The 25,894-nt window shown below is 41.0% G+C and overlaps 1 protein-coding gene across 10 annotated transcripts in view; it reads left to right on the top strand.

The window, feature by feature from the left end:
- The window catches only part of LOC308400709 (eukaryotic translation initiation factor 4 gamma 1-like), a 37,217-nt gene that overhangs the window by 4,472 nt on the left and 6,851 nt on the right, over positions 1-25,894 (top strand). The window contains exons 2-20 of one of the 10 annotated variants that reach the window (XM_080888585.1): positions 2,930-2,981; positions 3,152-3,273; positions 3,949-4,032; positions 6,198-6,230; positions 6,763-6,783; positions 7,272-7,466; positions 8,756-8,858; positions 15,787-15,926; positions 19,107-19,199; positions 19,645-19,729; positions 20,720-21,721; positions 21,862-21,950; positions 22,173-22,365; positions 22,480-22,613; positions 22,730-22,855; positions 22,943-23,353; positions 24,128-24,274; positions 24,412-24,648; positions 24,765-24,869. In XM_080888585.1, coding sequence (XP_080744711.1) covers positions 3,199-3,273; positions 3,949-4,032; positions 6,198-6,230; positions 6,763-6,783; positions 7,272-7,466; positions 8,756-8,858; positions 15,787-15,926; positions 19,107-19,199; positions 19,645-19,729; positions 20,720-21,721; positions 21,862-21,950; positions 22,173-22,365; positions 22,480-22,613; positions 22,730-22,855; positions 22,943-23,353; positions 24,128-24,274; positions 24,412-24,648; positions 24,765-24,869 — 3,273 coding nt within the window. In that variant the 5' untranslated portion in view covers positions 2,930-2,981; positions 3,152-3,198. Of the gene's footprint in view, positions 1-2,152; positions 2,254-2,929; positions 2,982-3,151; positions 3,274-3,948; positions 4,033-6,197; positions 6,231-6,762; positions 6,784-7,271; positions 7,467-8,755; positions 8,859-13,815; positions 13,941-15,786; positions 15,927-18,104; positions 18,429-19,106; positions 19,200-19,644; positions 19,730-20,719; positions 21,722-21,861; positions 21,951-22,172; positions 22,366-22,479; positions 22,614-22,729; positions 23,354-24,127; positions 24,275-24,411; positions 24,649-24,764; positions 24,870-25,894 lie in introns of those variants that run through there. The other 9 variants (XM_080888586.1, XM_080888581.1, XM_080888579.1 and 6 more) reach the window with 9 other exon arrangements.

Here is a 25,894-nt window from a genome sequence, read left to right on the forward strand (position 1 = left end):
ACAGAAAGTGAGTCTGTTATAAACAGTGCAGTTTGTGTTTGCTGCTTGATTGGATCTTCTAAGTATCTACATATCCTTCCCTCTATCACATAACCCTTATCTGAAAGAAAACAAAGATATGAAGTTAAACTGCCGGTGGTAATTCAACATAATTAAAGAATTACATGTGCTGGTAGCAGCTGCTATGCTGTTAAAATCTGAATTTTATCATGCTACTGTTGCATACCCAGTGTATGAGACTTTCATGTGTTGTAACAGTTTTGAAGCCACGATTCAAACTGCAATATAGACCATATTTCCCCCATGGAGATCTTATTGCCTACTTAAAATAGGATAGTCTGGTAAAAGCTATAATGTTATATTGTTAAGGAAATGGAGGACCAGAAATGCATCCAAATAATGGAATTTATTTTCTTCATGGTCATCTGATAAAGCTTGTTATTCGTTTTTCATGCAAAACGCAGAGGTATGAAGCGAGCTGTAGATTTGGAGAATGGCTATTTTCCTAGTCGTGTAATCTGTGTCTTTGTGCTTGTTGGTATAGACAGATAATGTCTGAACTGCTGTGAAAAATGTTCCTTGGAGTCTTGGAGTTGGATAATGTGGTTTACGACATTATCTGCAGATGCTCTTTCTGACATGGTGCATGCAGTGATAGTATTAGACATGATGTTGGCAGAGTGTGTCAGGAAACGGGGCCGCTTGCTCACTATGATCTTACCAGACTTTTACCTGGACATTCCCCACAACATCACAGTCTGAAATCAAATAGATCTTATACTGGAGAGATTTTGCCCTCTCACTCACACCTTTGTCTGGGGATGTGCTGAAAAGTTGAGGGCTGCTGCACATGTGTGAAAACGGCTTCAGTGTGATGCAAAATGACTGGAGTAGGTAGCTTTTTAGTCTTAGGCTCTCTTTTAGCCCTGAGATTGTTTACTTAGCATTTGGTTCAAGCCAGCCCAGCTAAGCCTAACAGTCTTTCTATGGATGAGCCTGTGAACTGCCACCTATCTCCCTCCTGCATTCTTTCCTCACTTATATTGCTGCCTTCCTTAAAGCTCTGTAGCTCCACTATGGTGTGAATAGTTCAATCAATGTCAGGGATTTCACCTGCCTGTATAGAAATCCTCTTTGTTGAAATTGATTAGATTTTTGTCCCCTTGCATTTATGTATTGTTATAGTCATAGAAACAGTGGTGATAAATAAAATTTGAATTTGGATAACAACTATTTCTGTAGCATGATTTCCTCTTTGAAAAAAAAACAAACATCCGGAATCATCATGACTCAGGCTTTTTATTCTGCTGCCTCAGAGTGTGAGTACTTCTGTATGTGTATCAGTAAAAAGAGCGTGTGTGTGTGTCAGCGACAGTGATAGCGATAATGTAGTGTTTGGGCTATGAATACCAGATGCGTTTATTATTAGTGAAGACTATAAGCTAGGGAGAAATCTTACTATGTATCTTACTATGTATGACATACGGAGATGACCATTTAGTCAGCAGGGTGACTGTTTTGTTTGAGTGTATCATCATGTGGTGATCAGACTAAATGGAGAGCACATTTCAGAGACTGAGCAGTTGGAACAATAGACAATGGCAATCTGTTGTTGTACACAGAATTGTTCTGGTAGGTGTGAGCTGATTCATGCTCCCTGAATTTTAAAACAGTTCAACTTTGGTTAGCAGTATTGATCTAATACAGTAGATAGGTGTCAGTGCTGATAGTGATAGTGGCGTCACTAAATGACCACTGTACAAATCTGCAAAAGTGTTTCTTTGTCATTAATATAAACTTATTCATTTGAAGAGTTTCTCCACTTATTTAGGATGCACCCAATCAATAATCCCCCCCCCCCCCCCCCCCCCCCCCCCCTTTGTTTTTCCTTCACAAATATTCTGCTGCTTTATCAGTATTGGGGATTCAGACAACTCACAAATACGTTTTGGGTTTTGTTTTTTGTTTTTTTGGTCCACAAAACAAACCTCACAGCTGGAAGCCCAATAGGGCTGTTGGGAGTCCATAGCGACAGGTTAGACGACTGCCGCTGGGGGGCGGGGGTGGGAAATTAGCATATTTTAACAGGGAACAGCACACGCCATTGGTTGAATTCTTCATGCTTACTACGTAAAGACTGCTGTTGTTGATAGCAGACAGTCTGGCAGTTTATTTCTCACTCCTAGCATGTTATCTTAAACATATGCAGTGTCTAAGGTACTTACTACACGGATGTCCGCGGAACTGTTCAAGGTAAAACTGTAGTGGGTCATTGCATTTACCTGTGTTTTTAATTGTTGTAACTGTCAAGCTTATCATTATATGCGTATTTAATGCTAATACTAAAGAGGAGCTAGCTAAAACGATATATTAGCGTACTTAGCGGTTGTTCAGTGGGGTTAATTTATCTTGCAACACAATGAGGTATAACACTTCAGGTTTAATGTAAACGAGTGCTCAAATTCAATTTATTGGCTATTGTTTTTCAATTATTATTTTTAATTTTACAGTCAAGTTTTACATAGCACTATGATTGAAATGTAACATGTTTCAAGTCAGAAAGCTATTGAACTATTTTCACATTCAGAAAACGTGTGCTATTAAACAGAAAGTGCATGGAGGACAATGTTAGCTGGCTAGCTTTTAAAGTTAAAAACGGCTTCAGTGCTTTATTAGCTTTATGTTTCTTTGTCTTTATCTTTGAGTATATCAGCCTTTGTACTTAAACCAAAACAAGAGATGTTTCATTGCAAATGTGCTGGTGGTGATAAATACTTTATAATTCAGTGTGGAATTGGATATTGTAGACTTTATATCTTTTTCCAGCCTGTTTGTAATGCAGCTGTTTAAAAAGTAGTGGCTGTAAAGTTTAAAATGTGATTCAAGCTGATCATTGTAAACAAGGTTTTTCTTTCTCTTTGACTTTTAGGGGAAAAAAATACCCAGCGTAACGACACTTGGACCTTAAAGGATTTATAAATGTAAGTCTAGTGAAGGCTCTCACTTTTTTATGTAAGACTTCAGGTAAACTGCAACTGCTATCCACTTTAATACACTATGTAATCCACAGTGTTACCATTGTGACCTTTGAAATGGCAGGTAATATAATTACCAAAGACCAGTTTGACCCTTTGGTCATTTCTTTTTTCAGACTTGTACACAGGTCCACATCTGCCTCCCCATGCAGAGCTCCATGAAATGAATAAAGCACCACAGCCTATAACGGGACCCCCATCCACTCCCCACCCTGCCCCTTCCCCCGGCCTTTCACAGGTAAGATGCCACGCTACTTAACTCTGCATATTGGCTCTACAAGGGTGTGGTTTTCTTTCTCACTGTGTATTCTCAAAGAGACAGGGCAGTCGTTCAAGTGCTTTGTGAAGATAATGAAAAGTAGATCACTCAACAATAGAGGTTCTCTGATAGAGGACAGCTGCAGCAGACGCAAGTCTTGTGTTTTTTGACAATACTGTGGAAAGTCCCACAGCAGTTGATGTCCTCCATAGTAATTAACTGGAACGATGTCTATGACTGTCTTTTTCAGATCATGCTAACCTCTAACATGGCTTAAACTTGAATATTATAAATGGGCTCCAGTTGGAGTCGAGCCACAGATTCATAAACACACTATGAGCTTATTATTATTATCTTGCCATCATATTGTCAGGGGCCAGAATAGCCTGCGGCATCTTTGTAACTATCCAGCTAAACACTGTTATTTTTAATTGTGATTTTATTTATTTTGGTGTTTGTGTGTTTTTTACTTTGTCTCAAAAATAGCTATAAAGTACTTACTTGCCAGTTGTCTACACCCCATAAACATAAATCGGAAAAGATGTCTGTAATATAAACAGTAAAGCCTTTACACGGTTGTGGGACTCTACGGCCTCACCTTTTTGGCTCTCTTAAAGCTCTTTTGCTGTTGTTCTCACTTCCTGTCTTCTGCAGGCCTCATTCCCCCCTGGGCAGCCCCCGTCTGTAGTGTTTGCCACCCAACCTCCACAAATGAACCCAACACCACAACCCCGACAGGTAGGCCTGCTCACTCCTCAGAAACGACTGTTCTATCAGGGAACATATTATCTAGTCAGAAGCATGACAATTTACAAATTGGATTCATTGCTTTCCACACAAGTTCATTTTTGTGGTGCAATGCAAATATTTTTGTTTATTTCTAACTTGCATCTGATCAGTCCAGACAAACCACGCAGGGTAAAAATGCTATTGTGCAGTTTTGCAAAACTTCTACTCACTGGCACTATCCTAAACGTATAGGGTTCTTAGAATTAGGGCTGAACGATTATGGAAAATAATCTAATTGCGATTTTTTGCCCCAATATTGCGATTGCGATGCGATATGCGATTATTTTTTAAGGTCTTTGTCTTCTGTATTATTAAACAAAGACAAGCAATACATCATATAGTATGGCCAATACTATATTACATTAATTTTAAACTGTTCTTTCCTGGAAGACAGACCTCTGTTATGATGACATGAGGTGATGCATGAATTGATGACTGACATTTTTATTTAACTTCTTCAATCACAACAGTATATTTGAACATACACAATAGTTTATTTTTAGCTTACAAACATCTGAGCATAAAGTGCTGACAAGGAACCCTGGTGTAAACATTAAAATGAAAGTCAGTACAATGTGCAGATTGCAGAAATATACATAAAAAAAAAATCAGTGGCTTTACCACACTCAGTTTTTCGACATCTGTGAACTACTAGACAGTCATTCAATTAAAAAATAATATTAAATAAATAAAACTAATAAATAAAAAATACACACATCTTACTGATCTCTGCAGTCAGTAACATTACACATAAAGTGCAAACATAATAGCAATTGTATAAACACACACACAAACACGCCTTTAAAATTTAAAGGCGTGAAATTGGACGGTCTAGCCTTCTGATTAGCTAATCAGAAGGCTAGTTCTGATTAGCGTCACCGCTGTCTCGGTGGAGTTTAATAAACTCGGCCGTCTGCTTCTTGCTATCTAAAATATAACCAGACACTGGCGTAAATTCTCAACTGTCTCATACTTCTGTTTAATAAGTTTTCTGTTTGACGTTTAGTCAGCTGTGTGAAAACCAAGGAGGAACCCACCGGGGGATTAATAAAGTTTTATTTTATCTAATCTAATAACTTTAATCTCAGCCAAACCGATTTACTCACGAACAAACAAAACACTGAAAAAAGCCCAACAATAACATTTTTAGGTTGTCTAAGTGACTTATATATTACGTTTAACCCGAGCAGCGAAACTCCGCGGTGATCTGAAAATGATGTGCCGGGAGTTGTGCCGTTCTCGGCCGCATCAGTAACCCTCGAGCTCCCGGCTAGCTGTCGAGCTGGTGGGTAGCAGACGCCTCTGAAAACGTCGAAGCACTTTTGCAAATATGGGATATCTTGATAAACCGAGCAGATATTTGATGTTTACACAACTACTTTCTCGCCTGAAAATATGTTAAAAGTTTATTTTGTGACCCAGAAAGATTAGTATGAGTAATTTTAAAACTTAGTAGCGGCCGCCATTGTTGGAAACTGGAGTTTGGCTGGGCCGCGCTATGAATTCTGGGATATGGTAGTAATTTGGACAGCCTTCGGCGCGTCGCTGTGACGTAATCGGTCTACAAATGCGGCCTCAGGAGGATGCAGCCCATGAATTTGGACATGTCCAGAGTATAATCGCAGCCTTTGCGGTTAGAAAATTGCACTTGATCATGTCGCGATATTATCGCAAATGCGATATATCGTTCAGCCCTACTTAGAATGCCTGCATGTCTGTTTGCAAACTTTCCTCCAGCTCTGTGAAATGTAAACAGTCACTGTGGTCTTCATTACATGTCTTATGAAGTATTGGAGCTTAATCTACATGATCTAAATTCTTTTGTTTCTTACTGCCCCTGATTGATTTGAGTAAATGCAATCAGCTTAAAGGCAGCTTGATTTATACATTAATATCAGATCTATAATATTTTGTATGTAGCCTTGTAAAAAAAATTAAATAATTAAAAAAATATATAGGGCAAGCTAAGAAAAGCACATGCTATGACAGCCATTTTCATATGATGAGCGCCAGTTGGAAACGTACAGAACTGAAATAACCTGTTAGTGGGGAGTGAAGCATGGAGTTTGAGCTTTTGTCTATAATCTCTGTCCTGTCTGCCTCTCCTCCTCTAGTTTGCCCCCGGGCCCCGGCCTATACATCAACAGGTACTAACAGCACAGCTGACTAACTTGAGGGTGGGAGGGGAATTTCACCCATTTTAATGCATGTGAGAAGGCCAAGATTTCAGGAATAAAATGACCACAAACTGGTGGTTCCTGATTCAGAGACTACATGATAATATTTTTAACATTTTATGTTTATTTTACGTTTATGTAATTAACATTGCCCAATAATGCAAAATTAACTTGATGATAACTGAAGTTAATGTTTTAAGTAAATATTGAATTTACTGTGACAAAAGTTAAATTGCATTTGGGTTATGCTTTATAATAAAATGCATAAATGTTGCACCAACATTTCAGAAATGCAGCTAGGCCTGATTCACTGGGATTCACTGTTGTGCCTTTTATCTGCATGCTGCTTGTTAATTCACTGCTTAGCTAAGATCGGGTGGTTTCTGGGCGCTTTCCTCTAACTGATTTTCGTGCCTTCTTTTTCTCACTCTTTCTCTTGCCACCTTCTTCTTGCTTCTATTGAATGTGTGTCTATGTGTGATCTGTGCTTGTGCTGCTGAAGGGAAGCTTCAGATCGCTACAGGTAACTCAGGTTTTCTCTTTCCTCACAGTTTTTCCCTCCACTTTTCCCTTCTTTCACCCTCTGGAGGAGTGCATATGTGTGAGCCTAATATTTGGCAGTGTTGTGCTTTGTTGGCTTGGTGTCATTTTTCTGGCTACAGCAGTTAGCTCCCAGGCCATCAGCAGAATGTCAATGAGGAGGCTCTGAATGAACCAGCATTAGCTGCTTTATCTCTGCTGGCAGACAGGGCCAATATGTTTCCAGTTGGAGTCGAGCCACAGATTCATAAACACACTGTGAGCTTATTATTAGGCTGAACAAGCTAGTTTCCCTGGGTCCAAGAGATAAAATAATGCAAAGGGCATTTATTCATGTCAGAGGTTTCAGAGAGGTAGCAAATGGTCCCGTTTTGTTTTTCTTTCTTCTCTGTGGTCCATCACACCATATTTTTTCTTGTCTTTTTCACAACCCACACTTGCTTCACCTTTGCTTTTCTACTATCTTCTTAGCCCTACTACCCCAACAGGCCCAACCTGCCTCCCAGCAGTGGGCCAAGAGGTGTCCCACCCAGCAGTGCTCCTCGGTCTGTGACCCCCACCCATGTCTACCAGGCAGGCCCTGGCTCCCAAATGATGATGATCCCCCAGCAACAGTTGCCCTTTCCCAGTTCGCCACAGGGACCTGCCTACATCATACAGTCACAGGTAGGGGGCACAACTTGTGTGTGTGTGTGTGTGTGTGTGTGTGTGTGTGTGTGTGTGTGTGTGTGTGTGTGTGTGTGTGTGTTATTTTTTTGTTTGTGTTTCTGCTAGAGGTTTTCTTTGTATTGTGTTGTAGGGTCTATATCTTACAATATAAAGCTCATTGAGGCAACTGTTGTGATTTGGTGGTGCTATAAAAATAAGATTGAATTAAATTGAAAATATAGGTTTGTTAGCTCTATTAAAAATGCATTAATTTTTTTATTAGATACATTTTGTAAACCCTGCATCCACAAAATCAGGCTTAGTGACTCAAACTGCTCAAAGTGGTTAATGGTGCAGAGGCATTTGTAATTTTGTTGCAGAAATTACCAGGATTTCTACTTTGATTACTCAGAAAATGTGGTCTGGTCTTCTTATCCAAATGTGTGAAAATGTGCTGGTGTCTGGAGATACCCATTTGCAGCTACTTGGGTTGTAGAGGTGCTTCTCATTTATAAATAAAGACAGTTTGGTTTCTGTCTGTTTGCACATCTTAAGGACAAAAAAATGTCATTATTCAATTATATTCAGACACAAGAACACTTCTGAGGCGAACTGTCTCCTGCCGTACTACATTTCAAAGATGGCAGCCTTGTATAATGCACTAACCTCTTTTGAGTACCAATATGTCAAAGTCCTGAGAAAAGCACCTGAGTGTACTGATTTCACCTTATTTCATAGCCAGTATGTATGTAGTATTTTCTCCTCAACATACCACCAGAGTTTTGAAGCTGTGTGTCACATAGTTTAATCCAGCCACATAGTAACACACATACTTCCAAAATGCGAACGGTGTCCCATTTCACAAAAATAGAAAGCAAGTGCACAAATGCAAAAAATAGAAAGAAAAAGGAACAGGAAAATGTAGCAACATTACAGCGGTAATGGATTGCTTATTTGGAGAAGTAACAAAAAAGCAGATTACTTTTTTCATTACATTAGTTTTGCAATTCAGATCCCTCCCAACTGTAAAGCATCATGGAGGGATCCTTATGGTTTGAGGCTGCTTGTAGTCACTGAGGGAACAACAAACCAAAGACTGAAGGCAGAATTCTTTATAGTTTTTATAATATTCAAGTTTTAGCCCATGTTAGAGGTTGGCACGAAATCCTTGTAATTCCAAAGTGTTCACATTTTTTTTGCTTCTACAACTTTAATGATCTATATCTGTATCTAATGATGTTTTGTTTTGTTTTTCTCCATTTATCTTCTCTTCTATCTTCCACCCGCTCTCTGGTTTGCCCCCTCAGTACCGGTCACCAACCTACGTTCCCACACCTCAGCAGTTTCCAGTCCCAACGGGCACCCCAGGCTATTACCCAGGCACAAGCCCTGCAGAATATGGTACTTACGGTAAGAGGTTTTACCTGGAGTCTCATCTGTGCCACTCACCTAGTAACAAGCACCATTCTTACACTTGGCAAACTAAATCAGTTGGAGAGAAAAACAATTATGAAGATCGATGGTACACTTTGTAATGAAACGCAAGGACAAGTTGCAACAAAATTTAAATAGGAAGGGTGAGAGGAGAGGAAAATGTTAAGTGAAAAAAACACCACCCAAAATAATAAATTTCATTTATACGTGCCTTTCAACATACTCAAGGAGCCCTTAGAAGCAATTAAACAAAAGTATATCTTAAGTATAGATAAAATAACGGTAGGAAAACACCATATAGTAAAAAGTCAATACGTCTTAAACTAAAATCAAACGGAATAGAGAAGCTTCAAAAGATGTGTTTAAAGACTGACTTTAAAGATGGTAAGACTGTCAGAGTAGTGACTGTGCCGTGGGCAAGACTTCGAAAGACGCGGGGCTACTTGGCTGAAACAAACAGCTGTTATAGTAAGAGCAGCATAGGAGGAGCATCTCAGTATGGGAAGGAGTGGCAATGTGAAGAAGTTGGAGAGAGATGGGAGTGCAAGATTATCAAGAGACTTGAAAGTAAGAAGCAGAATCTTAAAAATTAATGCAACATTTTACAGGAAGCCAGTGAGCTGTGTAACATGTCATTAAATCCTCAGTAGTTGCTCACATCTTGCACAGTGATCAGCCTTTAGCTGAAGTCTTCTTTGTTTTGTTTTTTTGTTTTTTTTTTGAGGAATCCTGACTTGTTACTCTTTCAGTGTTTGTCTTCATGTAAGTGTTTACAAGAAAATAACCGTCTTCCCTTAATAAACTACACGCTTCTGAGATTTCTAATAATTACATTCATCTTGTCCCCTGCCACCCACTCATTATTTATGCATCTCTTTGTGCGAGACACTTCTGGCTAACATGAAATGAGAATGAACAGGAGTGGAGTATAAGGTGTTATAAAAAGCAGTGACAATTTTACAGACCGTGGGAGAGAGAATAATCAGGAAAGATGACCTTCTCTCAGCCAGCATGGACCATATGACCTTAATGAATAGCAGTTACAACTCGCACTGTGTTCCTATTGATGGGTGTGGCTGCATTCCCCAAAAAGTTTAAAGTTGCTGACTATTCGTGTCAAAGTGGTTATGTACAAATGGGCCCACAACAGCATCCTTAGAAATCTGCACTTAGCAATAGAGGTAAAATTTATGTATATCACAGTATAAAAGCCTTCAATGATTATATTTAATACACACAAAAGTGTCTTCATTTTACATTTACTCATAGTCCTTTTGTTCCACATCAACTGAGTATAGCTGCAACGGACACATTTATTGCTGATCATACGTGCTGTGCCTCCATCTAGTGGTAACTGTGTGTCATTGGACCATAAAACCTAGTGATGCCCTGAAACAAACTTGCTGACCTCCTCCTACCAGGCATTTGAACTATGTGTTGTCTTTGTTGAACTGAATGCAGAGGCCTCAATGCAGACCTGTAAAAACACAATCCTTCCTATGAGACTGCTCATAGGAAGGATTCCACTATTTGCTCTTGAATGTGGAGTATGTGTATGTTGGGTTGTGCATGGGACAGTTAAACTGTATAGGGCTGAAGGTCTGGTGGACTTGTGCATTAATTTATGGGAAATTCACATGTTTGGCATATATAAATTTATATTTTCAGATATTTTGCAGTTCCTTTCTGAACAGCAGTCTGTGTGCGTTTGACTGAAGGCATATTTATACCCACCACTGTAACCCTCACAAAACAAACAAACACACTCTGAAAATGGTGTTACAAATGCTATTGCGAGCTGCTCTTTGGTGTCATTTTGGCCAGTCGTGGACCTGTTCACTTTTGTAGCCTGGCACACTGTGTTGGAATGTATAATCATATTGTTTTTTCCCACTGATATCATAACAAGGGCTCAGATCATTCCAAATTACACAGAAGAAGATGTTGTAAAGGCATGAAAAGCAGAGACTTTCTGGAGAAACTTTTGGTAACACACACTCTGCAAGTGTGGCGCACCCTTGGCATTAGGGATGGGTATCGAAACCCGGTTCTTGTTGAGAACCTGTTCCCACTGTTTCAATTCCTTGGAATTGTTTGGCATTTTTGCAAACGATTCCCTTATTGATTCCAGTCGCCCCGAATGACGTCACCACGTTGCGGAGCGTCATTTACCTGGCAGGAAACACGGCGCCTAAGCGGCTCAAACGCTCAAAAGTTTGGTCATACTTTACGAGAACAGATGACAACAGGGCAACTTGCAATACTTGCAAAGTAGATATTTCATTTAAGGGAGGAAACACTACGAATATGCAAAAGCATTTGCTCACAAAACATGTGATAACCTTAAATGAATGTCGTGTTTTTTAATTCCGCTCCGGACTCGTGAATCTCAACCCAGCAGCAGCGGTAACGTTTGCACGTCCTCTCCCGTTAATATGGCAGGTAAATAATCAACTAATAGTGCATATTATGGTAGCGCGATCTGCCTTATTACAAAACCTGCCATTACTGTGCATTTAGGTGACCATGATGAGAGAGACATCGTTAAACAGAATCGAAAATGGAATCAGAATCGTGAAAATCTTATCAATACCCATCCCTACTTGGCATCACTATAAATTATGGCGGGACAGTGGTCTTGTCACATTTGGTGTGTGATACAACCAGTACGGTGACCGTAAACAGGCCATTACATTCATGTCTTTGCTTATAAGAGAAGTCAGTGTGGAAAATGTGCCAGTGTTATTTATTCTGTGTGAGTTTTGCTACTGTTAACATGCATTTTCAGGATAAGATCTTTTTAGTATGAGTGGCCTTAAATGGTTAGATTTGTTTTATGGACAGTTTGTACACATTGGCCTAACAAGCAAACAATCCCTTGATCGGTTCTGGTAGTAGGCACACATACCTTTGGGGTTTTGTCCCCCTTTTGATTAAAGGAGCAATCCAAAGTAACTTTACTGGTCATGAGAAAAATTTAATCAGGAGAATACACTAATCTCAAACTTCAGATTACAGACAAGAGAATGAATTCTAGTGTCCGTTCAGGATTTGACATGTCGATGTAGTCTTGAATGATATCAGCAAGTTCAAACATATTCTTATAGTTTAACTGTATTCCTACACCTCCCTGTGTCAGTGGTAGCACAGGGTGGTGTAGCAGGTTTTTGTATTGCCTGACAACAAGAAAACGGAGTCAAAACCTCCTGGCCGACCAGAGGCTTTCTGTGTGAGGCTTCCATGTTCTCCAAGATTTCAAGACTCTTTATTTGTCGCGTGCATGGTTATACAGGTATAACATGCAGTGAAATGTGACCTGATACGCTCCTCAACTGTGCAAAAAAAAAAAGACAGACAGACCTTTATATACAGTGAATGAGTATATACAAGGTTTACACATGGGTTTTCTTCAGGTTCTCTGGCTTCCTCTTGGCTATTTAGGAATTCTGAAGATACTATAGGTGGGGATGTTAACATGTTAGCATAATTGTGTTTTGTGTTTGCCCTGTGGACTTGTAACCTCTTCACAACCTCCCTAATCACACACATCAAAGGCCTATACCAGCGGTCCCCAACCCCCGGTACCGTGAGTCATTTGGTACCAGGCCGCGAGAGTTGAGGCTCAGGTGTGAAATGTATGGTTTTCAGGGTTTTTATCGGTTTTCAGCGTTATTTTGTTATCGTTTTTATCGTTAACTCTGTTTTCCTGGGTCTTTTCACGTGTGTTATGAATAAATCTTATTTTTTTCGGTACCGGTACTAGTTTTATTTTGTTGTATTTATCCGCGACACCTTAAAGGCCGGTCCGTGAAAATATTGTTGGGCACAAACCGGTCCGTGGTGCAAAAAAGGTTGGAGACCGCTGGCATATACAGCTTCTATAGCAGCTCTTCTATAGGAGTTTGAACAGGATCATTTTTGTCTGCCCAAACAGTCTGACAATGCTTTACTAGATTGTAAACTTCTGTGGAGTTTTAGTGATGAGTGAATCTTTACAATACTTAAATGTGTGGTCTGAATACTGAACCCTCCCACGTCTTGTACAAACCCAGATAGTTTGACCCTAACAGAAACACTTCCCATTCTGTACTGTTGACTGAGATGGCACATAAAAGTGCATTTAAGTGTCAGTCTGCACCACAGCAGGGCTACAGCTCATAGGAATGAGCTGTGTGGCTGTTGAGCCTGCTGATTTCATGTTTATTATGAATTCAGCAGGCATAATTATTTATTATGAATAAATAATCTCCTGCGTGTCTGTTGCATCAGTCATTCTGACAGTCCCTTGGCATGTCGTGAAATCAGATGGCACATGACATAAAATAACTGTCTAGTGACTGTAAGACATGGCTCTTTAAACCTGGTTGCTGAGGACCTTGACTTCACTGCTGCTTGCTTCATGAAGATGTCTTGAGCCAAGAAATGGATTCATGTGTGGAAGTAATGCTTTTTTTTTTTTTTTTTTTTTTTTTTTTTTTTTTAAATAATTTTTGCCCTCTTAAGCTCTATGCTCATCATAGTTATAATCCCAGAATATCATTTTGCCTCCTTGCAGCCATCTATGTGGTGGAGTGTTTCTTAAAACACACATACATAGAAACAGCCCTACACACACGCACGCGCGCGCACACACACACACACACACACACACACACACACACACACACACACACACCAAATCCGTTTGACTCTTATGTGTTAACCAAAGATCAGATAACATGCCTGTGGTGGAGAGATAGAGGAGTCTTCAGGGAAGTCAGAGCCACTTGGAATGGCACAGTTTAGTTTGTCTGCCACTATACTCAAGAGGAGGGAGGGAGGTGGGGAGGAATCAGCAAGGTCAGAGGGAGGAGCAAAATGGAGACACGCTGGAAGAGGGAGGGCTGAGGACTAAAAGAAGTCATTCTGAGAGGGCACCTGTAGAGAGGACAGGGAAGAAAGTTAGAGAGGGGGTTTAAAGAGAAAACCCCCTCTAAATTGTATTTCTGTACAGTCTTTACATTCTGCAGCAGTTCAACATGGGCAACCTTGGTTCTCGAGAGCAGGAGGACTCTGAGGGTAGGTGTTGTCTAGACGGTGTCTCTTTGCAGCCCCCCATCCCCCTCTTATGGCAAACTTTTGTGCTTTGAGTCATATCTCAGGTTTCTTATTTACAGTATTGGGATACTGTCCAAGTCTCATTCCGCCTTCTGGCTTTCTGCTTTTATGAACCTTCTCCCTCTCTCTGTCCTTCTCTCGCTCACTTTCTTCCCTCCCTTTCCATGTCGCACGCAGTCTTCCCCCAGCCGGTGTGGGTTTTTGACTATATTTAGGCTGTGCTGCTTCTGGGCAACAATGCAGACTCAGTAATGTGAGTTAGACTGTAATGCATGCAGCAGGGGAGAGAAGCAGAGCAGGAGCTAGCTACTCCCAACCTGAATAAGAGGCCTCTTCAGTTTAGAGTTTGGGGGGGGGGGGGGTTTCTTCTTGTTTTTTTTAGTCTAAGTCTTGTAAAAGTGGGCTACACCTGATTTTGAACTGTAGCTGAGGCCAGTTACACGGCCAGGTAATGTCACTGAGTGGTTTTGTCTTGTTGACATTATTGACCAGGTATGCGAAAAGCGTTTGCTTGCTCTTTAGGAGGGTGTCACATTGGCAGCAGCTTTCTTGGCAAGTTTGTGAATGTGATAAGTATTTAATTCCTTATGAGATCACCAATGCAGAGCTGACACAGCAGACTGCTGTGTCATGGTCTGAAAATCTACTTGGCGTTCTTCTTGGTACCATGTTTGCTTAACTGTTGCATTTGGTGAAATGCTGATTTTAGGCAGTTGTTTCTATTCCAGCAAATTTCTACTGAAAGAACTTAATTGAATTATTTATTCCCAGGAAAATAAGTAATTAAAATCACCTGATACTTGACGATAATAAAGTCATAAAATAAGGAGCTGCAAGAGTTTAAGACATCTGCCCTTTTTTAAGTGCTGAAATATAATATTTCACCCTAATATTACATTACATGAATAAGTCATTTATCATGTTTTTGAGTTGTTAGAATTTTTAATTTTCCTTAATTCGTTTTATACAAAATCATTTTTCTGCTATTGGGGAAAATGGATTTGTTGAAAATTAGTTGAAAACTGTAATTGTTGTTATGGCATCCTTGCAAAAAATAGGTGTAATTTTGGTCATTTTCCATTACGATCGACTACCACCTAATGTGCATGGCGTTGCTATACCAGTGTAGCTTGTGACATCATTTGTATGCTACACGGATACCACACCAATGGAGACACCGAGGCGATGGTGTTCCTGCTGCTTGGTGTATGTCTTTTTTTGACAGACTCTCAGACCACAGTGGTTTTTTTGTGTAGCCGTTTCCATCATTGCTGGGTTTGAAAAATGATGGTTTTGATTTTTGTGAAGGAGACGTTCTCATCACACATCGTGTGACACCACTAACTAGCTAATCAGTGGCATGCAGTCTGACATCACATTTTTTAGATCACGTCAGATCACTTAGAACCCCGGCCGAGTAGGTACTAAAAAAAGTACCTGGTACCAGGTACTACCACCTAATTGGTGTTTCAGAAATCCCCAAAAAAGTCAAGGCAAGGCGAGCAAGGAGGTACTAGGGGAAAAGGGCTACAAGTTCAGTTAAATTGGTCAACGCAATCAGCCTGAGGAAGCTTTAAAACATTCATGTTTAAACATTCATAGTTAAACTGAAGTGAGCAAACTCACTCTTGACACTAATTGAAATGAATCTGAAATGAAAGCAAAAATTAAAACTCTCTTAAAATATACAAAAAAGTATCTGGTAACCAGAAGCAAGGTATTTATTTAAGTGGTATGTGTTTTAAGTTGATGTGTTTATGTTAAGTCAATATGACTTGGTTTACATTCTTCTGTCTGTGATTCACAGCAGGGGCCTACTACCCTGCACAGCCACAGTTCACCCCCTCGGTCCAGGCAGGACCTGTGATTATGAATCCTGCACCTCAACAACCACAGCCACCCCCTCAGCCTGCCCAGCACATCCCTACCAAACGGGAACGCAAACAGGTACAGTCAGCATTCCTAATTCAAAAATGTGCCACACTTCAAACTCTCTGTGCTGCTTTGAGATGCATGTGATACAGGATATGTGTTTTACCTGCTTATGACTTGTGTGTATCCTCAATTACATTTGCTTTTATGCAAAATCACCACGTCTCTCTAGACAGACTTAACATAATCTTAAATAACCATATGTTATTAGCAAAAAACAATCCTTGGAAGTTATCAAAGAGGAGACACTATATAAAAAAGTGAACACAGCACTCAAACAATCCTAACAAGAAAATTATGAATGATTTCTGAAATGCTGAAGAGGGAGGTGGTCACACCCTGACGATCTTGTTGCAGCTGGTAACATGTTCACAGTATAGACATTCATGACCGTCTGATTTATGTTATCATCATACTAAAAACTACATATTACTTTAAAAAAAAAACAGCCACAACTTTATAGCTGTGCAGTATAATGATTTAGGTTTTGCATATGACATCCAACAAATTTTTTTGGGTATCACATATAAAAATAGATATTAACTGTAGATATTATGCTCAGTTACGGACACGGACGAGTGTCTGCGCAGTCAAAAAAACAAGCAGGTACTTAGACGTCTACTCAGACCCTCACACATGCGATGATATCATTTAAATCACTGGGACCCGAACAGACCCATGTATAATCCCTGCTTTAAAGACATGGGAACTTAACCATGTGCTAAAGTTATTGAAAGCTTCATATTCATCATTACCAATGAAGGTCCTTGATAATGAAGGTGGTGTCTTGCAACTGGATTTGAGATGAGTAAAAAATGTTGTTGCCCTTTTGATTTCATGATATTATATTATTATATTAGAAGTATTGGTCAGCTAAAGTGTATTATTGCAGCTTTTGCACGATTTATAGATGGATAATTTATGGTCACTGGAGACATATTGTAGCATTATGAGCAAGTATGTGTGTCATTGTAATCCAGTTTCAACACAATGCAATGGGATACAGAAACATCCTTGTTGTTTCTTATGATTAAGGCTTGAATTGGGACACTGAATTCAATTTACTGATTGAAAAAGATATTAATAAACTTGTCTTCAACTTCTTATTTTGCATAGCTGAGCTGCTGTACAATGTATTCCCTGATTTAACAGAATGTCTAGTGTTCCCCCTGTGCTCTAATATGGCCCTCGCCTGGTATGTGGTAGGTCTCTGTGAACTCAAGCCCCTCTAGTGTCACCATCCTTTTACATCTGAGACATCTGCAGTAATGCTTACATATGACTGAACAGTGTAACCTGCTGCTTTTCTCAGTCTGAAAAGTGAGTGATCCACTGTACGTGATCTATGAGACACACAAAATGTGAAGCTCTGGTTGCAAGATGATAAATGTCATTGGTGATATCACACAAAATATCTGCTTGTAATTACATTACATTGTGCTTTGGCTGTTAATATAAAGAGGTGGGGTTTGTGTGTGTGCGCATGTGCACACTACAAGACTTGCATTCCTTGAGTTTCGGGAGTGATGTGCTTTAAAGGAGCACCAAGAGATTTGGTGTCTTGTACAGGGCACATTGACAGAAATTAGGTTCTACTGTGAATGGATAAAGGCAGCTTCACACAGAGGTAGTGGTGTGTGTGTATGTGTCTGGGTTTGTAGCTTTTTAAAGTGTTTGTTGCTAGTGGTGTCTCCATCCAAAAATCGGATACCAGCTGACTTGCAAGAACTAAATGCCATTTTTTTTTCTCTACTCCCCTGTTTGTGTGCTCTCACTATCACCCCACGTCAAAGAGTGTTCAGCGGGGTGGGGGGTGGAGGACATGTCAGCACATAGCTCAGCTCCACGTGGCCACCAGTCTCCTCCCCCGTTTGAGCCGGAAGGGCTAAACAGTCAGCCTTCCTCTGCTGCTGTGGCACCCCACCCCCCCTTCCTGCTCCAATTCTACATTTTCTTTTCTGCTCTCAAAAGTCAGAAAAAAGTCCAACTTGAACAGAGTGTGCAGGATGACTGAACAGCGAGAGAGAGGGATTGAGGAAACGGGGAGTTTCTTATGGTAACCCTTGTTCATTTGACAACTTTTTGTTCCTGGAAACCCTCCCATTCTCCCTGCCATTGCCCCTCCTTCACACTCTGGCCCCTTTAACTGTTTGTTAGTTTCTGTGGGCGGGGGTTTGCACATTCCAAAGCGTTACAAGGCCAGTTGCTTTATCCTTTTTTTCCCTCTTCTGTTTAGCATATGAGAAACGGTCAAGTCGTGAGCCAGCGTACTGAGAGTCAGGCCCAGCCCTGCTCTGTCTTCCGTATAGCTCTTCTGTCTCGTGCTGGATTTCTATTGTGGGAGCTAAGTTGAGAAGGAGCTACTTGTTATCCACCCACTGTCCTGGGTTTTTTTTTTGGTGGGGGTTTAAAGTCCAGCCCTAAGCCAGCCAGATCTGTTACTCCAGCCCTCGGATGATAGAGGCCCACTGGGGTTTGTAGCACTCTGGGAGAGGAGTTGCAAGCAGGCTGAATCAGGTAAAGGTCAGCATGGTTGAGCTAATACTATCAAAAGTAGGTCAGAGTGCAAAAGTGTTACAAACGGTTTAATCCTTTTCTAGGAATGGCCTGTGTCACTGAAGTTAGCAGCATTTGGACTCCTGAATTCATTGTTACTTTGTGTGACTGAGAAAACACGTGTTTGTAACATATAAGAAGAGTGCAGTGTGTACACAGGAATGCATTCTGTTGTCACATCTGATTGTGTTTTGCCTTCATGTGAGCAGGCTTTTTCAACAACAACGGCTTAAAGCAGCAGTGGAATTTTGTTTCGCTGTTTAGCTTCAAGTTGGCTTAATTTAATTCACGCTCAGTCAGACAGCTTTTCTGGTGACTCAGAGGCTGAAGCACATTCAGTTGGGCAGCAGAGGAATTTGCATGGTGGTTAGAGTTTGGATTTTGTGTGCCTCAGTGAAGAAATGTAGCTTTCATTCAATGAGGCAAGCTAGTGAATAAGAGCTAAAGGGAGGACTGTGAAAAAAGACGAATGTAGGCACTACACCATGGGAAGCAGGTTTTTTTCCCCCTGCCTTTATTCTTCATTTGAAGTTAGTTTCAACTAAAGTGTTGTCTGTGTTATTTACCTGCTGTCCCTTACCCTCATCTTTTGTTCTTTTTACTTACACCAGTAGCTCATCTACTTTCTTTCCCCCACAGATCAGAATAAGAGACCCAAACCAAGGAGGTCGAGACATCACAGAAGAGATTATGTCAGGGGGCCGTAGTGGCTCCACCCCAACCCCACCTCAGGTGAGCCACAGAGCCACATTCTTAACTAACAGTACTCAGGAGAGCGGCCATACAAGCACACTGTTCGCTTTTTATAAAACTCATACACTTGAAAGTGACATTACCTGACAACTACTGCTTTCTGGGGTCCATATTAAAATATAGAAAAAATACTTTCTGCTTTATTTAACTTAAGATTAAATAAAACAGAAAGGGCTAGAATTGACTCACATGCTCTGTCCATATGTTGCTGCTTGGAAAGAATGCTGATTGCCATTTCCAATGTGATACACTACAATCTGTCAAAATTAAACTGACTGGCACTTTGACACGTGGCTTTTAAAACCAGCTGGGATTTTAGCCTGTTTTTTCTTTTCCTTTTTTCCCCCCATAGTCAAATGGGAAAAAAATGTGTTAACCTCAATTGTAAGCTCACCTTTCAGTTTGTGTGTATGTCTCCCACCAGACATCTGGATCAGAAAGTACGTCATTGACCCAGGCCAACGGTGAGAGTGTCCCAGCTGCTACTACACCAGCACTGGTTAGACCAGGTGAGTGGTACATGCAGTCTTGAACACAGTCGATACATATTTTACTTACTACAAATTTTATAACTGTTATTTGTATGCATCCTGCTTAGCCGTTTGTACTTTCATAACCATTCTTTACTTTGAATAGGTCTTAAATTCACCTATAAAATGAAATGATTCCAGTTAATGTTTTCATCTTGTGATTACTTAATTGTTAAGATTGACTTCTACCAGTAAACAGCAATAACTGTTTAAAGAAGCTAGGAGAAAGGAAAGATAGAGCCTGTGCTATGTATGACATAATGTTTCTTTACTTTGACAAGATATCCAAAGTAACTGGGGACCAAACTTGATTCATGAAACAAGCCATCTATGTGGGTATAAGGCATGTTAAATCACAGCCTGTGGGCATAAGCAGTTCTTAGTTGAAACGCATTTCATTTTCACTGTTCAGTTGTTTGTACATATTTTAGTCTGTGTGTGCAGCTACATCGAGGAGCCCTGTGGTGAACAACAAGTATCTTGGTGAATCTTGAGCAGTCAGCATCGCATGTGCTGGTTTTTTTTTTGTCTTTTCTTTAAAACAGAACTTTTTTTTTTTGTAATTTTCCCACCTAAGGTTAAGTAGGGTTATCTGTATGGAAGTGCACACAACTGCTATCAAGCACCACTTTCAAAATAAGAGTGATGAGAATTTTCCTAGTAAATCCATGCTGCTTGGTGCCATTCTCTCTGCTGGATTTAAACATAGTTAAAATAAGTTGTTAACATCCCTGAGTGGCTCGCCCAAGTGTAGGAAAACAGGGAAGCTGGTTTATTTTGGGAAGGGGGTTGAATGAGGTGTAGATATATAACATAAAAACCTTTATTATCCTCACAAAGGTGACCCGTGGCTGTGGATGAATATCGGTTTATAGGTTTTCAGAAACGATGTATTCAGTGTTGATTGTAAAACCATGAATGTGGACTGTATAACTGTGTCATTTTTTTTTCTGACTTTTGACCCTCCAGATGACAGAAGGAAACCTACACCTCCACCTGTGGCAAAGACCCCTGAACTTCACAAAGGCGACTCCATCCCTACAGAGGCTAAAACCTCTGATACGAACACTAAGACCCCGTTACCTGCTCCTCTGTCAGAAGCTGAGAACACGCCTATTAACACTATTTCTGCACTTGCACCGAGCCCTCCTGTTCCAGATGTGATGGATGCGCCTCCATCTCACAAGGAACCTACACCCCCTCCCCAGTCAGCACCTGAGATACCTGCCTATCCTGCACCCCTTCCTGATCCTGTCCCCACCTCTGCTGCACTGAACAAAGTTGACAATAAAGCACCAGAGGCGAAAGAGGAGGTGGCAAAGGAAGAGGAGACTAAAGCAGAAGAGAATGTGACGTCAGTAGACACACCCCAAACTCCTCCTTCCTCCACTAATGGTGTGGCCGAGTTGGAACCTGAAAGGCTGTCGGTCACGTTACCACCAAGTCACCTAGAGGACCCTCTGGAGTCTCCAATTGCACAGCCTGAGGAGCTCCGACTACCCAACGGGCTGCCGCTCCCAGCCCCTCAAGACCCCGAAGCGCCTGCCGTCAACACAGCTGAACGTGACGACAGCCCCATAGCTGAACCAGATGTCAGTCAGCAGCCGATAATACAGACATCTGCAAACGTCGCTCAGGCAGGACTATATCTAGAAGCCATACCTCCACCTGTTAAACATTCAACCCCTGCACCCTGTGCTCAAGAAGCGGAACCACCTCAGGCTGCACCTGCCCAGCCTGAGGTTCCAGAAACTGTTCCCGCAGCCACTCTGGATGTTAAGGAAGACACTCCAGTGCCCCAGTCTAGCACCAAGGAAGAGACTTCTTCTCCTACAGAGACCGTTTCAATAGCTGACAACACCCCAGAAAAGGTGCCCACTCCTCCCCCTCCTACAGCAGAGGAGAGGGAAGACACTCCTCCTCCTCCCCCACAGACGGTCACCTCTGCTCCTGTAGAAACTACTATGCAAGGTTAGTCACTTCCCCAAGTTTGATTTATTTTAGTCATTTGTTTCTTCTTTCTACAAACTGAGAATTGAGTCATCCTTAGATTTTCTGTCAGATGCGGTATTTTTGAGCTCATCTGAGGCTGCCTGTCTTTCTTTCTCTAGCTGCTGTGTCTGTGCCAAAGAAAAAAAGAAAAATGAAGGATCTAAACAAAAAGGAGGCTGTGGGAGACCTCCTGGATGCCTTTAAGGAGGTATCTGATCGATGATGTATTTGTTCATTCATTCTCATACTTTTCTTGCCTGTTGTAACTAATCTGAAATTACTCCATACCCACTGAAGCTGAAAAAGAAACTAGTCATCAACCCTTTCCAGGGACATAAGACGAACTGCAGTTGCTGATTTCTACTGTAATGTCTTAATGAAGCTCATATTTATGAGCTTCCTAAATTCCAAACTGATTTTTCTGACTAAGCAGCAAAAGGTGGTTGCACCAGAGCCTGAGCCAGTCCCAGCACCAGAGCCCCAGCCCCCTGCCACTGCTCCTCCTGCCCAAGAGGAGGCAGACTTAACCTGGGAGGACAAGGAGGACAAGCTGGATGCTGAGAATATTCAGCCGGATCCTCTCAAGCCGACTGCCACTGACAAGAAGTATCAGTACAAAGAGGGTGGGTGTCTGAAACTTGACAGAATTTATTCATTGAGTGGTCTACCTTCCTTCTCTCATATGTTGTGAAATGTCTTTTAACAAGAAGACATCTTCTGTTTTCTGTTTGTTTCAGAACAATGGATGCCAATAAACACAGAAGAGAAGAAGAAATATGACCGTGAGTTTCTTCTGGGATTCCAGTTCATCTCAGCCAGTATGAACAAACCTGAGGGCCTACCAGCCATCAGTGATGTTGTCCTGGACAAGGTGCAAAGACTTACCCTAAAGTCTAGTCTAAGTGAAATAAGACTAAAAAAACATGTCTAGATCACATAGTAGTGGAAATTGTAATTAAGTTCCCATCCTGCTTTCTGTCTTTTCAGGCTAATAAAACACCTCTGCGACAACTCGACCCCAGTCGCCTTCCAGGAATGAACTGCGGCCCTGACTTCACGCCCTCCTTTGCCAACCTTGGCAGGCCCAGCATGGGAGGAGGAAGCAGAGGACCAGTGAGTTCAATTTTTCTTTGTGTAACCAAGCACTTTCCAATTGAATTATTACTTCAATTAAATCATGTTTTGATGTTTCCCTTACAGTCTCCGGGTATGGGCATGGGGATTGGCGGACCACGTCGCTCTCAACAAATGCCGAGGAAAGAACTGAGGAAAATCATCAGCAGCATGCCACTCAGTGATGAGGTGCAGCTGAACAAAGCAGAGAAGGCGTGGAAGTCTTCAGTGAAGAAAAGCCCTCGCAGCCGTGGGGCAGAGGAGGTAGACGAGAGTGAACCAGAGCAGATCAAGACCCAGGAGCTGTTTAAACGGGTGCGCAGCATCCTCAATAAACTGACCCCCCAAAAGTTTCAGCAGCTCATGAAACAAGTAACAGAACTGACCATTGACACAGAAGAGCGGTTGAAAGGAGTCATAGACCTCACCTTTGAAAAGGCCATCTCTGAACCAGACTTCTCTGTGGCCTATGCCAACATGTGCCGCTGCCTTATGGGGGTAAGTGATGACTCACCCAATATAGATGCTTGAATATTTACAATGGAAGTGTTGTTGTTTAGATGTTTAACTTATGCAGCAGAGTAGGGGTGGGCGGTATAAGCGGTATACGGTAGAAACTCTACCGCGAGATTTGTCGATATGTCAAGTCTGACTTTTCTCCTCTAATATCAGCACTTATGTGCCAGTATTGTCTGGGTGATGACACCTAACATTCAAGAGAATACTGCAGCAGTGGCTTCCTGTGCCTTATTGAAATAAATAAAAGTGACTGTGAGACAATGTTTAAGCAGTGAGCGAAGCGACCATTGCTGTGGGTCTTGGGGGTATTGTAGGGCACCATTTTTTTTTTTTTTTTTTTTTTTTTTTTTAAAATTGAACTTCTGAAGTGAGATAACTCTACTGTATATTTTTTTTGTGTGTGTGTGTGTGTGTGTGTGTGCGTGTGCGCGCATGTATATATGTTTTTTGTTGTTTTAAATAACATTGTTCGATCTGAAATGTAGTTGTTGGCAATGCAGGAAGCCCGAACTCCACCACAAAAGTGACATCATGGTTTGTAATAGATTGACACTGGGGTTGGCAGATGCAACAATGCTTTTGCAGTGGTGTCAATCCTCGTACTGCTAGTTTACAAATGTCTTTGAGTCTCCAGTGATGAACTCAAATTAGTGATGGGATTGAGGGACTGAGGAGCCACTGCAACACTGAGCTTGCACCCTGTCTTCTTTTGCCATTTACTTAACTTGTGTTTTCTTTCTCTGCTTTTTTCAGCTTAGAGTCGAAATTCCAGATAAACCAGGAGCCACTGTAAATTTTCGTAAGCTGCTGCTAAATCGATGCCAGAAGGAGTTTGAGAAGGATAAGGATGATGATGAGATTTTCGAGAAGAAGCAGAAAGAGCTGGAAGCTGCATCCGTGGTATGTATGCTGCATTGTGAATTATTATTTGCACAAAGGAAGTCATGTGTCAAGTCAATAGTTAAACATCTGAAAGGTTTCAGAGATCCATCTAACTGTACTTGTTTTGAATGCCTTTTTTTGTGTTTGTTTCCCAGGAGGAGGAGAAGCAGCGGCTCCTTGAGGAGTTAGAAGAGTTTAAGGACAAGGCCAGGAGGAGGTCTCTAGGCAATATCAAGTTCATTGGTGAGCTGTTCAAGCTGAAAATGCTCACAGAGGTCATCATGCACGACTGCATTGTCAAGCTGCTCAAAAACCATGACGAGGAGTCTCTGGAGTGCCTGTGCAGACTATTGTCCACCATTGGCAAGGACCTTGACTTTGAGAAGGCCAAGGTACAAAACACACACATGTTGGAGAAAGATGACCGAGATGCATACAAACCAAGATTCTATAATTTTGACTGATAAACACAAAATGCACTTAACCTAACTATTGTGTCCCACTTCAGCCTCGTATGGACCAATACTTCAATCAGATGGAGAAAATAATAAAGGAGAGGAAGACCACCTCCAGGATCCGTTTCATGTTGCAGGATGTGCTGGACCTTCGACGGGTAAATAAAAAAGTCGCATATGGACTCAATGAGCTGTTTGCATATATAATTTGGAGCTTAAGCCTTTTCCCCAACTAAATCTCTCTGGTTGTAGAGTCGTTGTTTTAAAAAAATGCTTATTTATAACATTTTATGATTTGAGTAGACCAAAAATAAGATCTAGCTTTTTAAAGCCTGACCCACTATGCAACACTTGAGATTTTACAGGCACTTTTATTAAATCAGATAAAATGATAGAAAATGCGATTTCATATATCATATTTAAATCTGTTGGGTTCCCAATTAGGAGCTGCTGCATGTTTCAGGAAACTAACAGTTCAAAATAAACATTTTTTCCACTCAGTTGTGGGAAATCTGTAGCATGTGGTTGTGATCAGAAAGAAAACTAAAGTCATTCAAATCAGTATTGGTTTGTTTGCACTCTTATACAGAACATTTCAGTAGCTTTACATGCTGTCAGACTGTCTTTGTGATGGGGAAATGAAGATTTTACACTCCACCAGACACTGACAAAAGCAGTAACTTTATCTGGGAAAACCCAGGAGGTGTTTACTTAGTGCTGCCTTCATTGCCTGCTTACTTTGTAATTGTGTGTTGTTGTTTTGTTTGGTTCTTGTTAGCATAAATTCATTAAAATGCAAAATTCACACAAATTTGGCAGCAATTTCTCTTCAGCTTTAAAGAAACCACTTTTAACATTCTGGGGGCTCACTCAATGATCACTTGTGCTGTCACACAAGGACTTTAGACATTAACTTAGTAGTGTGTGTGTGTGTGTGTGTGTGTGTGTGTGTGTGTGTGTGTGTGTGTGTGTTGAGGACTATGTTTTCACTAAGGTGATTATATTTCTGTGAATTGTGCAATCGTGTTAATGCGATGAGTTTTACGCATAACTCATCCATTATTGTTGCATATGGTCTGTGACCCTGCATGGTGCTGTCCACAGCCCAGAGACACCCACACTGGTCCTTCAGCTCTGGCCAGTGTGAGGCTCATACATGGGCTAAGAAAACAAGTCTTCTTCA

Source organism: Rhamphochromis sp. 'chilingali' (assembly GCF_963969265.1).
Source record: "Rhamphochromis sp. 'chilingali' genome assembly, chromosome: 8".
Taxonomy (NCBI): Eukaryota; Metazoa; Chordata; class Actinopteri; order Cichliformes; family Cichlidae; genus Rhamphochromis; species Rhamphochromis sp. 'chilingali'.